General features: G+C 37.6%; 1 protein-coding gene across 5 annotated transcripts in view; it reads right to left on the bottom strand.

Annotated features, from left to right (window-relative positions):
• LOC310735409 (adhesion G protein-coupled receptor D2) overlaps positions 1 to 11,275 on the bottom strand; it is a 60,999-nt gene extending 49,724 nt beyond the window's left edge. For 4 of the 5 annotated variants that reach the window (XM_083558140.1, XM_083558143.1, XM_083558144.1 and 1 more), the window contains exons 1-15: positions 11,162 to 11,275; positions 10,925 to 10,961; positions 10,803 to 10,830; positions 10,310 to 10,540; positions 9,076 to 9,708; positions 8,271 to 8,384; positions 6,781 to 6,881; positions 6,361 to 6,648; positions 6,163 to 6,274; positions 3,978 to 4,115; positions 3,036 to 3,141; positions 2,802 to 2,913; positions 1,731 to 1,786; positions 1,532 to 1,658; positions 578 to 681 (exon numbers count right to left, since the gene is read on the bottom strand). In XM_083558140.1, coding sequence (XP_083414266.1) covers positions 578 to 681; positions 1,532 to 1,658; positions 1,731 to 1,786; positions 2,802 to 2,913; positions 3,036 to 3,141; positions 3,978 to 4,115; positions 6,163 to 6,274; positions 6,361 to 6,648; positions 6,781 to 6,881; positions 8,271 to 8,384; positions 9,076 to 9,708; positions 10,310 to 10,540; positions 10,803 to 10,830; positions 10,925 to 10,961; positions 11,162 to 11,175 — 2,201 coding nt within the window. In that variant the 5' untranslated portion in view covers positions 11,176 to 11,275. The remainder of the gene's footprint in view (positions 1 to 577; positions 682 to 1,531; positions 1,659 to 1,730; positions 1,787 to 2,801; positions 2,914 to 3,035; positions 3,142 to 3,977; positions 4,116 to 6,162; positions 6,275 to 6,360; positions 6,649 to 6,780; positions 6,882 to 8,270; positions 8,385 to 9,075; positions 9,709 to 10,309; positions 10,541 to 10,802; positions 10,831 to 10,924; positions 10,962 to 11,161) is intronic. The other variant, XM_083558142.1, reaches the window with a different exon arrangement.
• Between the last annotated feature and the right edge of the window lie 2,827 nt (positions 11,276 to 14,102).

Raw genomic sequence — 14,102 nt, 5'->3', positions numbered from 1 at the left:
TTAGGAATTCCCTCTGTGACCATTGTGCTTGATCAATTCCATTGTAATGTTACCATAAAACCTCAGGTCAGCGTCCTGTGTATGTGATTAGCTGCTGAACACTAATTACCAGATTAGCAAGGTTCAATACTTCTCTCGCCTCAAAAAGCGACTATTATTGACCACTGAATATGCTTTAGATCACTTAGAAATACTGGACGAAAAAATATTCATGTAATGTTCACAGCAATAACACTGTCCTTATATTCTTTATTTCCAAATCCTTATATTCGTCTCCTTTTTAATATACTGTGTGTGTGTGTGTGTGTGTGTATATATATATATATATATATATATATATATATATATATATATATATATATATATATATATATATATATATATATATATATATATATGTGTGTGTGTATATATATATATATATATATATATATATATATATATATATATATATATATATATATATATATATATATATATGTGTGTGTGTATATATATATATGTATGTTTTTTTTACAGTAATACACACAAACACACACATTGTTGCTTGTGCACTGTATCCTTGGAAGCCACTTACTCTAGCATGGTAAGCAGCATCAAGGTCACTACGAGAGCACAAAGTGATGCTCCTGATCCTATAAACGTCAGCTTGGTCAGGACCATCTCCTCCTCTTTACTCCACTGCAGAGAGAAAGGAAAGGCAAATAAAATCACCTAGAGTCTCTTGCACTCCCTCTTTTTTTTATCTCTCTCTATCTCTCTGTCGCTTCCACTCACTCTATCCATCAGATGTCCAAATCAAATCCTGAGTAATAAATCTAGATATTTCCTACCTGTCCTAAAGAAATACCCTGTCCACTGAAATGAACAATGTGATAAACTATACAGATGCAATTCCTATGTGCAATTAGCAATTATAATCAGCATTTCTACTGTATGTGCAAGTTCTAGCAAATTCCAATTTCTTTTGTAAGGTGACAGAGCCCTCTGCTGGACAGAGCTAGAAGGTATTCAAACAGATGTATGAAATGCTGTGATTTTGTTTGAATAGAGTGATGCATAGATTTTAGCGTGCCCGAAATTACATACATTTTAAATAGGCCGTGTTTGAATTAACCTCTTTACAGTCCTGAACACTTATGACAGTATCCACAATCCTTCCACATTAGTTTTGCTGTCATTAATAAATACATAATAGTAGTAGTAAATAGGGGCGCAAAATTTCCGGAAACTTTCTATGGGAACTTCTTCAGGGGAAACTTACCAGGAATCTCACGTTAAGTTATGGGGAAATTTATATAAGCTGTATCATTGACCAATTTTTTTTGGTCATAAGTTGGCATGCATGCAAAAATAATACAGATTTATTTCTTAATACCATTTTTTTTTACTTGTTAGGTTAGTTTTGTTGCACACAGCACTGGGAAGTTTTAAACATAAATCTCTATAATTTATTTAATAGAATATGTTTAACAGAATATCTGTAACTGATTTTTATAATACACAATATCATTTCACTTCATTACCGTACCCTCGCTTCCAGGTAATTCATAAGGATGGCAAAGTTGGTGGTGTGGTTGCAAAGGCAGGACGTGCTATTTGGTCCAGAGTGCAACACTCTACAGCCTTTGTCTGACCAATCACTCACATCTGAGGCTCTAAGAAAACAGTTGTTTAAAATTAGACATAGATATTTGCACGATTTTTCTATGCATCTGTCATCTACTTACTCTGCACTGACATTCCAGAAAATACACAAAGGTGTGGGCTGTTTAGAAGACTCCACCTACAATGGAAACAGATGTGTGATGTCATGCATCTCAGTGCTTCCAACACAGAGTTCATCTGTTTCAGATGAAACTCCAGTAGATAAACAGAATTTAAGAAATGAAAGATGTCTGAATCGAGGGTATATCAACAGCACATTCCAGATCTACTTTTCAATTTGGCGACTATATCGTATCTAGGAAATAGAGCGTACTCGATATGGACAAACGTATTAGAGCAGCTGACTTTCCCAGTCATACGTGGTTTCACAAAGTTGGATTCAATTCAAATTTTTTTTTTTTTTTTTATTTGTATATCACTTTTAACAATGGACGCTGTCTCAAGGCAGCTGTACACAGATAAATTGAATAGGATTTGGGTGCGATAGACTGAAATTTTCCTCAGCACCTGTCACCCTACATCAGTACATGACTTTACTATCACCCTTTAGAATAAATGAATGAATAAATTATTGAGCACAAATCTCCTAAAAAATCTAATGGATCATCTTCTTAGAATTGTGGGGCCAAACGGGGACTAATTGTCAATGCAATGTTCAAAAAGAACATACGATTCTTATGTTTGTCCATAAAGTGTTTTGGATTCAGGGCCAAAAGTGCTCAGAAACAATGGTTTGATTTGAAAGATTTTCTTATCCCAATCTACTTCTTTCTATGCTGTAAATGTGTTGCACAGGCCCAGACCTCTCCGTTAAGAATAAAGCTTCAGGATCAGGGATTGGTTGAGTTTTGTCACCAATGTAGCTTTATATCTCACGATTAACCATAAATATTTTTTTTTATTGTTTAACGGTCATTTTTCAACATAACTTTTGGAACTTTGTATTCTGTATATAAATATATATAAATAACTCCACAATGTTTGTTCTGAAACTAATGATTAGGCTTTTTTTTTTACTCACATAATGAAATTCAGCTTCAGATCCAGATTCATCATTGTTTAAATACGCAAAATAATCTATACCATGCATGCATTTGATTTCCATAACTCCAAAACGTAGCACATGCACATACCACTTTTACAGTAGACAAAGTATACTGCACAGACACCGGAATGTTCTCTTCCCTTGCCACATCTCGCACCGTGGCTGAAATCACTGCTGTAGCCAGGTGACCGAGCACATATCTGGGGGAAAAACAACAATATCCATAAGCTTTTACTGCCGTGTACATTAAGTTTAAGAAATAAAAAAAACGTAATCTGCTTAATAATTCTGAAGATTCAGCACTAAGAAAGCAGTCTCTTACTGTCCACTTGCTGTGTGCTTGTCTTTAAATGCTTCGAATTCATTTTGGTAGAGCACCTCCATCATATTGCTGTAGTAGGCATGAATGAACATCACATTCTTGTGACCTGCAAAAGATAAATTTGTTCAGTAACCGTCATGGTTGGTAATTATATGTGAACATCCCATTCTACATTTAGTTTAGTAAAGTCATGTATTGATGCAGGTGAGGTGAGGATGCCTGGGGTGCCGTCAGCTATTTAATTCATCCCAAAAGGTGTTCAACAGGGTTATAGAGCCCTATAGCTGGCCTATATGGATATCTTCATGGAGATGGTCTCCTAGTTCGAGTGAAGGGGGAAAAATCCTTGCTCCTGCATCCAGAGATGTCCTCCACAATTGTGTGCAAGTTTGTGGTATCAGTTTGGACATTGACCACACATGGCTGGAAAAGTAAAGTGTCCCAATACTTTTGCCCAAATAGTGTTTTGTATGTCATTTGGAGCTAATGGACCATGAAGAAATGGTTTTATGTGAGTGGTTGGAATGGAAAAACTCAACAGTCTTGCCATCTAGACCTCAGATCTCACCACCTCCATAGCATCAGTACCTGATTTCTCAAATGCTTTTGGAGCTGAATGATAAAAAAATTCCCATTTATGCTCCTAAAATGGATTAAAACCTCCTCCCATAAGAGTAGAGTTTATTGGAACAGCAAAACCAGGAATGGGATGTTCGACAAAAACATGCAGTTTTCAAGATATGGGGTTTCCACAAACTTTTGGTCACAATAAACAGTCAACCACGATTGTGATGAGGATCAGATTTGGGTTTTTCTACACAATATGGTGTCAACTTAACTTCAACGAACGTGAATTCATACTCCCAACTACGAAGCATTCTGGTGAAATACTGTATATTTATAGGAAATGTGTACCATAGTTTAGCACACGACTTCACTCACCTAGAAAATGGAGCTTCTGGATTTCAGTCTCAGATATGAGCATTTCCTCGGGGCTGCTGGAGTGATTCTGTTGCATTGAGGGTTTGTACACGCTTTCGTAGTTTGCGTGAGATAATATCCGTGGCTCCATGTGAACATCTACAAGAAAAAACACCCATACAGTCTAATATTTAGCGTGTATTATATACGGCACATATGTAATCAGTTATTAGTTATAACGAATATATGAGAGATCACGAGCAGGAGGAGAAGTCAATATGAGAATCCAGAATTATGAAGTTCTGTGCAACTGTTTATTATCGGTTTATTTCAGCGCTATTGAGGTTTTGACTAGTGATCGGAAGATCGGATCATTTTAGCGACTTGGTTCTTTATCAAAATTAATTCGTTTTTTTTTTTGTCATTTAGTTCCTTGAATCAGAAATAAACAAAGATTTTCAATACGCAGATTCTCCAACACTTCTACATACATGAAATTTGACTATCGTTCCAATAATAATATATTATTATATACATTATATATTTTTAATAATAAATCAATTGCAACACGCGTTTATTTACGATGCCCTTATTTTACTCAGATATAAAATATAAATTTTTTTTTTTTTATTATTTTTCATCACTAAACATTTGTTTTCCTGATGCGCCTAGCCTCAAATCAAGCACCAAAATCCGCCATGATGCAAACATCGGGCATTTAAAACTGTCCGTGTGGAAACGAAGCAAAATTATACACCATAATTACTATAAAACATTTAATATTTTGTCTTCATGCTCTGTGTTAAGTTTGGTTTCGCTAATAATAAACATTTGCATTTTGGTTAGAGTATTATAAGCCTTGAAAAGTATTAATTTAAGGTACATTAAGAAAAGATAAAAATGTGCGTTTAAATTGCGATTAATCAGGAGCTAACTCTTAAATAAGTTAAAGTAGAGATACAATACTCCAGTAAAATGTAGTTGAGTAAAAAGTTGTATTTGACTTTAAAATGTAGTGAAGTGGAAAAAATGGATGGAATGGAAATATTTCCGTAGTCAAGTACAAATTTTAAGTACAAATACCCGAAAAATCTATGTAAGTACAATAATGAATTAAATTTCTTCCAAGAAATGTCCAAGAATGAACCACTCTGACTAGAAGAGTCGAGAGGAAAAAACTACCGTAATTTCCGGACTATTAAGCGCACCTATATATAAGCCGCACCCACTGAATTTTACAAATATTTTTAACATTAATAAGCCGCACATGTCTAGAAGCCGCAGGTGTCTACACTAAAACTAATGAACTTTACACAGGCTTTAACGAAAGACAGTGTCTGTTACACGGTGTAACGGGTGAAATATGTTGTGGCTCCTTTAAGAACAGAGCGGCATTTTAATACCCTGCCGCCTTTTTTCCGGTATTACTGCATGTGTGCAAGACCAAGGATTATGTCCTTATTATTTTCTGATGCTCATTTCTAACTTTCTTTGACTAACCGTAACGCTGTTGCCAAGAAAAATAAGTTTTGGAGTTTTGGAAACCTGTCTGTGCTTATATGATTTCTGTTGAAACTGGAGTTAGCGAGCTCTCCCATGACCCAGACTTAACGCGTTACAACGGCTTGTATCTAAACAGTAGCTTACCAAAAAAGTCATTGTTCACTGTGTTCCTCCTTCCTTTCACAACTATTTCTTTCTCGATTTTTTTTCGATTTTCTTTTGCCATCGTGTGCGTTTAAAAATCTCCATCGGTTAAGCTTTTCTCCCGATGCCGTGCAGCTCAGAACACAGGTGAGGTGTGTGTTTTTTTTTTGTTTTTGTTTTTTTTGTTTCCGTTCTGTAATTTCATTGGTCTAATGTTATGTCGCTCAGTTTTTTGGCTTGAAGTTTGTGAAACCGGGAAAAACCCAGGAAAAAAACACAAATTAGCCACTTCGTTGTTTAAGCCACGGGGTTCAAAACGTGGGAAAAAAGTAGCGGCTTACAGTCCGAAAGATACGGTACACAGTTAAATTTCCTAGTAGCCTTTGCTTAACTGGTGCTTTGCTCATGCAGTGGAAAATAAATGAATCACTCTTTAAAACTTCTAAGTCACATTAAAGGCTCATTCAAAATGAACAAATCTTTCACGAACGACCCTTCCTTAGTATTGACCCATCAAACATAATTTTTTCAAGTCAGCAGTATCATCGGAGCAATTTACCTATGTTTTTTGTTAAAAGTGCAAAGCTTTTCTTGTCTGGGAAAATCGAATCAGCCAGCGCCCACAGTATTTTTTCAATACTCTCGACAACCGTAAATGGTCTAAGGTTAATCTGTAAAGAGCACAAAAAGAGCACATTTGATTATGCCCGTACTGGTATTAGACATTAATCTCACGCTATTGAATTTTAGAACGTACACCTAATGGCTTCATATCCAACCATTGCTTGGACAAGGCAGGATCAATAAGCCCACTGGCTAGGATCAGGTAGCTGGAAACCATGGCCCTAAGAATTTCAGAAGGGACCGATGTCTTATTAACTTGAGCAGCTGCCGCATGCTCAATGGTTTGAGTGAGCTGCTGCATGTCTGAAGGCGTGATGATGGCAGGATCAGTCTCGATAGCCTTCACGACAGACTGAGCGAGCAAACTCAGCCAATGCAGCTCGTGTTCTGCCGTTGATGAAGAATTATGGTTTTCTAACTCCTATGGGGAGAAAAAAAAAACATTTAGCCGTCTTCAGTGTAAACACGATAAGGTAAACTCTGATAAGATAAAGCTTGGAAAAATGTATAAACAGACACGTTGTAAAGCAGATGTGCGAGCTCTTGTACTCACAGGGTTGGCATGAAGATCGTTGCGGATTTTTGTAAAAAATGGCGATTTGGGAAAACTGGATATGCCGATGTCATCCACGAGCTCTGTGCTCAAAACGGGAACTAGAATCAGTATCGGAAAAATTAAGAAATTGATGCATAACTGAATATTCGTAAGCTTTGCATCGCAAATGTATCTTTGATGGACTTCTTTTTTACTAAACCAAAACCTTCAATCTTTACCCCAATCCTCACCAAACTTGTGTTCTATGTAAGACATGCAGTATATTATTTTGTACTGTAGCTGTTTATCTGTAAGCTTTAGATCTGCATTTTCCCTAAATTATCCCCTTCTTTAGAGGGAGGAATCTAGCATAAAGTGAAGGCAAACACATGCCTCCTCAGAGACATGTAAAGCCAGCCAACTCTTGCTCATGGTGCGTCAAAGGGTGGGGTAACACTCAAAAAAAAAGCTCTTCGACCACTTCCAAGCTCACAGGCACGCACAATGAAATCGTGTCGCTGTAACTGCGTTGGTAAATATACTGGGAGAAAATATACTTGTTCTGTCCCACCCACAGTTGGCCCACTTTTCACTCCTGACCAAAGATGGCTAAAGCATTATTAAGATTCAAACTCACTATCTTCATATAATCAGGTGAATTTTCTAATAACTTTCCAAAATGTAGCTAGGTGTTAGTTAGGTAGGTCTTCCCCAGCCATGCTCTGGATCATTGTCATGTTGTAGAAGGTATATCTAGTGTCAGATTTGATATCCAGAGTTTGTTGATATTTACTGGAACACATTCTTGTATCCACACATGAGACGTTTGCTCTGTCACGGGCTGTAACACAATCCAAAAGAGTTCTGTCCCAAGGTTTGGATTTTTTCTTCCCAAACATAAATTTGGGTATTGTAACCAAAGTGCTCAACTTTTAGTTCCCATTTTGACATGCTTTTTTTTTTTCAAGTTTGTGCACTAACCCTCTATCTATCTCTTCTAAACCTTTCTGCAGGTGTCATATAGGGGTATTGTGTTGCCACACTAGGCAGCATATGGACAGTTATGTATATCTAAAAGTTTTCTTGCCTAAATTAACTAGGATATTTATAAAAAAAAAAAAAACAGCTTGCTGAAAAGCTTGCATTTCCTTTTGTTTAGAAATCAATAAATATCTCATATAATGTGGCCAGGGTTACCTAGACATTTGCAGGCAACTGTATGTTTCTGTGTGATCCTAAGGTTATTATTATTAGTCTATAAGTGTATTAAAATAATACTTATTATTATTATTATTATTATTATTATTATTGGTGTGAAATGCTTACCTTGAATTTCTCTTTATATAAACGGACAATCAGAAACATTTATTAATGTAAATGACTTGCCTTTAGGCTTTACAACTGAGTGTAGACTACAGCATAAAGAAATGCTTGTTAATTTTTATCATACCTAATACTTTACATGAACAGCCACTGAACTCTGTGTAAGCCGTGCATAGATTTATTACCTTTATTAAATTGACAAACACCTCCTCTTTTTGTATCACAATCATCCAAGGTCCAATCTCCACTTCCAGGGTGAAAACTTACACACATCTCATTCTTTGGCATCTGGGAATGTTCTAAAGGAAATGGTGTAAAAAAAAGCAACAAACGTTAAATTCTGTTTTATAAACATATTGTCAGGGATCCACCAGCCACACCTCCACCTATCACTCCAAGCAGCTCTACCACATACTAATCAGCTACACCTGGCCCTTATCAGTTTGCACTCTATTTAAACCCCGTTCTCCCACCAGTGCTTTGTCCGTTCTACAGCTTAGGCTTAAGAACACTGTCGGACTATCCTAACACTCTGTTTCTGGTACTTATTGGTTACAGGACTCTGTGTGTTTTGTTTGCTCATAGTTTTCACCAGGATTGTTGAACCTGGAGTTTCGTTTTGTGGTTTTTTTCCGTTTTCTGCCTTGCTCTATATTTTTTCCATTAAAAACCTTTGTGGATTGCACTTCGGTTTTCCGGCATGTTCTTTCGCCTGACACATATACAGGTCATAAGTAAGAGCCTGAGATGTAAGAGCCTGTTCATCATGGAATGGGAATGTTTTAGAGACGTGTTTGTTTAGAAGGGGTGGTTTTCTGAATTACAACATGCGTGATATATTTACGACCCTTTAGGGACGAGTTTCCCAGTTACAACCCAGCTCCGTTTTATGAATTCGCTATGCAGAGAACCAGTGGAAATTTTTACATGCACTGACTTCACAGATCAAATTTCAACAGGCCGTAATGCAGCACCTGCACATCGTTTTACCTTCACATTCGATGTAGCCCCAGTGAGTCTGCAGAGAGGGTGTCATTTCCATCCCAGAAGTGCCCCATTTGAAAAGCAAACCGGAAGGAACATATGTACAGTTCTTTTCCATGGCTTGGATCTCGCTGGCATCCAGGACCCGATTCCACATGTGCAGCTGAGTAACGCCGCCACAGAAGGCTTCGCTGTTTTTGCGCACGCGCCCGAACGCGTCTTGCTCTTGACCTATGATTAAAATCCCGCCGCCCCCGATGGAGCCCGATTGGTACAGATTAATACCGCTTAGAATTTCCTTGCCATCCGCTGACATTGTCCACATGCCATCGTTTCCTGTCCAGCTCACGCACGCGGAGTGCCAGGAGGCATCCTTGGCGAAGGCCGAACGATAGGGGCTGTGTTTTCCGTGCACCATCAGCGCGAGCTCAACCGGTTGGTTTGGCTTGACCCAGGCTCGGAGCTGGAACTCATTAACGAAGGAGCCTGTGGAATAAGAAATCACAGTGGAAGGCCCATGGCAAGCGGGACTGAATTGTAGGTGAGCGCAGATGGTCACGGCGCTCATGTTGGAGAACTTGTGCAGCAAACGAGCCGACTGAAGTTCGCTTCCACCCCGGAATTTCAGGACTAAAGTACCTTAAAAGATATGGCAGGAAATTATTTGGTGGTAAGATTTAGAATACTATAAGACTTAATACCAAAAACTAGCAAAATAGGCAATCTCAAATATATACGCTATATGTACTTAAGAATTGAGACACCTGACTTCCAAGCAAATGTGGTTCTTCTGTAAAACTGTAAAAACAAATTTAGACAATTGTATTGGATGTCTTTGGATGCGATGTTTGCCTCCAATTAAACTAGGTAAGGAGATCCAAACCTGTTCCAGCATCACAATGCTCCTGTGCACAAAGCCAACTCCATGAAGACATACTTTACAAAGCTTGAAGTGGCATGAAGTGGGTAAAAGATCTCAAGAGGCCTGCTATAGATCTCTGACCTCAACCCTATTAAACACCTTTGGGCTGAATAGGAACTCTAACTGTACCTGACTTTACTAATGCCCTCGTGGTTAAATAAGCACAAATCTCCACAAGCACACTGCAAAAATTAGGTTGAACACCTTCCCTGAAGAGTGAAGGTAACTATAACAGCAAAATATCTCATCTTAGTCTTTCGTCCATAAAGAGTATATAGGTAATACAAAAAATGAAGGCACGTGGTATTTCGAGATCACCATTTTTTTCTGGACTCCTTCTTGCAATCCACACGGGCTCTGAAATGTTCAAGGACTGCAGAAATCTAGTCAAGTTTCGTTTCTCTTCAGCGCCAGGTATGACTGCCAGGGATCCTGACCTCTGGATGCACAACTGGTTGACGGCATCCCAGGGTACTCTGGCTGGATGATACTCGTAATAAACGTCCTCATCCGGCCATATATTTTGGATTTCCACATGATTGGCGAGAGCTGTCGAAAAGAGATCACGTCATCGTGTCGTGAAAAGCGTTCCGAATTCAGTATATCTGTTTTTTCCATAACTGGCATAGCCTTGGTATCAAATTGAACATGATTACAGTATAGAAAAAACAGAAATTTCTGGAATCCGCGTGAATAATGAGAAGCAAATGAGAAGGCATCAACAGGAATAAGCATGAGATACAATGAAAGGTCTTGATAGCTAATGGTATAGCGAAGGTCATGAAAAACCTTTTTATATACGAATACTTACCTTTTCCAATGCTGTGCTGGATCAAAACCTAGGAATTATACAAAAAGTGTATCACGAAGCTCTGAATAACTACTGAAGAAGATGAATTTGAAGGTTTATGATGGCAAATTGAGTCTACTTACAATGATATTGGAGCAGAGCAGTGTGAGGAAGTGCATTCTGTAACCAAAATATGGACAAAGTTACCTCATGAAGAATTGTTTTACACTATTTAAACATATTATACCTTTTAAACACTGAATTCAAGAAGATTTATAGGAAAAAATGCCCTCAGTGTAGGAATACTGACTTCAACACATTATAAGTATTACTCTGGTATATAAGTCTGTGTAACAAATAAACAGCCAGCTGAGTCCTACCTTTTAAAAGACATGTTTTGTCCGTGTGGGAAATAAATACGGTTTTAGAAGTTTCTCTGAGGAGGTTTGGAAGACTCGGAAAGTTCCCACAGCGGCACCAGAGGAGAAGAAAACTCCACACTGGAGACGCTCATGCGCGCGCGAGGGAGCGCTTTAGAGTTGCGCGCGCGAGGGAGCGCTTTAGAGTTGCGCGAGCGCGCGCGCACGAGCGCATTCACTTGGCAAGGCGCGCGTGACGTGCGTCAGAAAGGGCTTAACATCAACAACATTATCAACATCTCCAACAATATTAATTGTAATAACAAAAAACATGATTAAAAATAAGATTATCATCATCACCATCATGAATAAAAAGTTAACAAGAATTATTCGTTATTATTAATAACAATAAATAATAATAATTATTGTTGTTATTAATAGTCATCATTATCATCATTAATACAAATTATAAACTTCCTCTATCGATATTCCACCTTGCCCAATTATTGTCTTATTGAAAAATGAAAAAGAAAGCAACAAATGTTAGTGCATCTGTTCACAGTAGCATATTTAAATGAAACAAAAAAAGCATAAATTATAATAAATATAATATTAACAACATCATCATCCTCATCAACAGTAATATTATCAATCCAATAATTGTTATATCAATATTTATAATTAATTCATCATGTATAATAATAATTATATCACCATCACTACCATCATCATCATTAATAATAACAATAATAATAATTGTATTAAGATAGTAGAGCTGATCATCACACCCATCTACACTTTTTCCCCAACCATTAGAAACCCACTGCTGACAGAAACGCTTTATTCGCTGCAGCATTACATTTTCCCATCACTAAAACTAATGAACCCGCTTCAGCATGACAACGCCCATTTACCTATTGAGCTCCATGGAGAAATGGTTTTGATTGTAAATGGTAGAAGGGTTAGAAGAGCTCGAGTGTCCTGTGTCCACCGACCTACTCAACCTAACTGAACATTTTTTTTGGGATGCACTGGAACGCTGACGGAACCCCAGACCTCCTCATCCGACACCATCGCAGCCAAATGAGCAAATCCTTATAACCAAAATCTAGTAGGAAAACTTTGCAAAAGAGTGTGAGTGAGTGTGTGTGGTGCTATAACAGATACTAAAACTACTTTTTATTTTATACATAATCATACGTTTCTTCTTCTCTTCTCTCACTGTGTTTGGCTTTGTCGAAACAAACGAGCTCCTAAGGTAAACAGTGATGCTGTGAACCACTCACTGTAGCTGGGGATGGTTCCAAATGAACCATAAATCGTGAAGGTTAAACTGAAGAGCCATAAAGATAGATTTGGACTGTAATAAATTGCTTAGGACTACAATCACAACCAATTTTATGCTCAAGTTTCCCTCATTGGACAGTTAAGAAGCTTAGAAATTATATTCGTTGTTACCTAGATGGATTTCTTCTTCATACCATCTCACCACTGGCTCACACATTAGGAAGGATAGAGACTAATTGATCAATTAAAATGTTTTATTTGTAATCGATTGATTTTCTTTTTGCACGTTCAGAAAGTAAGTTATACAAATACAATTTCATTGAATTGAATTGGTGGGTTGTGCATTTTTTCTTATATTGCTAGTTTGAGCAATGTTATTCAAAATCGTATCTCGGGACATGGCTCATTAAAAGAAAAAAATATCTTATCCTGTTCCCACAACAGCTCACAGTGTGCCAAGAATTCTGGAGCCCACTCACCTTGCTTTGAGTTTTTTAAATATCACCGCACAGCTTAATGGCCCAAATGAACCGACAGGCTGAGATCAAGACATTGAACTATGAGAATAAACAACCTTCTTAATCTTAATCAACACTCTAAATAACATATGCTGGTTTTCAATTTGTGTTGAAGTTATAATGATCTCAAATGTTGAGCTAATTTAGGAGTTGCTCAGGAGCTCCTGGTTCCACAACTCCAACTGACTGTATAAGACTGAAGAAAGGACATTACTCATCATCTCACACTGGAGTGCTCATGATACGAGGTGGGATCAAAAAGTTTTGAGACTAGTTTTATAACATCCAAACAGATCTTCAGAAGTCAGCTATTCAGACCACATGAGCATCCTGACACCTCACACGTTTCTCGCCGGAAACAACATGCTCTCATTTTCACACCCACCCTACTTGTCAGATTTGGCTCCTATGGACTTTACCATCTTCTAAAATATTAAGATCCAGCTCAAAGGTCACCATTTTGACACCATTGTGAAGATGCAGCACGAATTATAGAAGCTGCTTGACCTTTTTTTTTTTTTAAACTTCCAGGACACATTTTTGACATGGAAGAAAGGCTGTGAACTATTTTGAAGGTGATAAGATTGTAAATGTAGATAAAGTACTTTCTGGTAAACAAAGCTAATCTCAAAAGTATTTGATACCACCTCATATTTCTCACTTTTTAGTGTTTAAAATGCTTTAATAATTTATTTTGCTTTTTGTGTCACCCAAATGAGGACGGGTTCCCTCTTGAGTCGGGGTTCCTTTCGAGGTTTCTTCCTCACAACATCAAAGGGAGTTTTTCCTTGCCACAGTTAATCAAGGATAAATACACAAACTTGAAAAAAAAATGTGTTCTAGAATTTTCTGGCCACTTTGTGCACCCAGGAATGGTTTCTCACTATCCATTCTCATCCTAGGGATCCATGAAATTACAGAGTAAGAACAGGAGCTTTGAGGATTTGGACTGTAGTTAATGTCAACAGTCTGTTACACTGACACAGGACTCCACTTTGCATCTGATCACCATCACTGCACCCCACAACATTTAAAAAAAAAAAAAAATTTTAAACACGTTTATTTGTAATAAATGGACATTCAGTGCCTCCCAGATGAGGATGGGTTCCCTCTTGAGTCTGGTTCCTCTCAAGGTTTCTTTCTCGTGCCATCTCGGG

The sequence above is a fragment of the Silurus aristotelis genome (assembly GCF_946808225.1).
Source record: "Silurus aristotelis genome assembly, chromosome: 13".
NCBI lineage: Eukaryota > Metazoa > Chordata > Actinopteri > Siluriformes > Siluridae > Silurus > Silurus aristotelis.
This window is presented reverse-complemented; position numbering and strand designations above follow the sequence as displayed.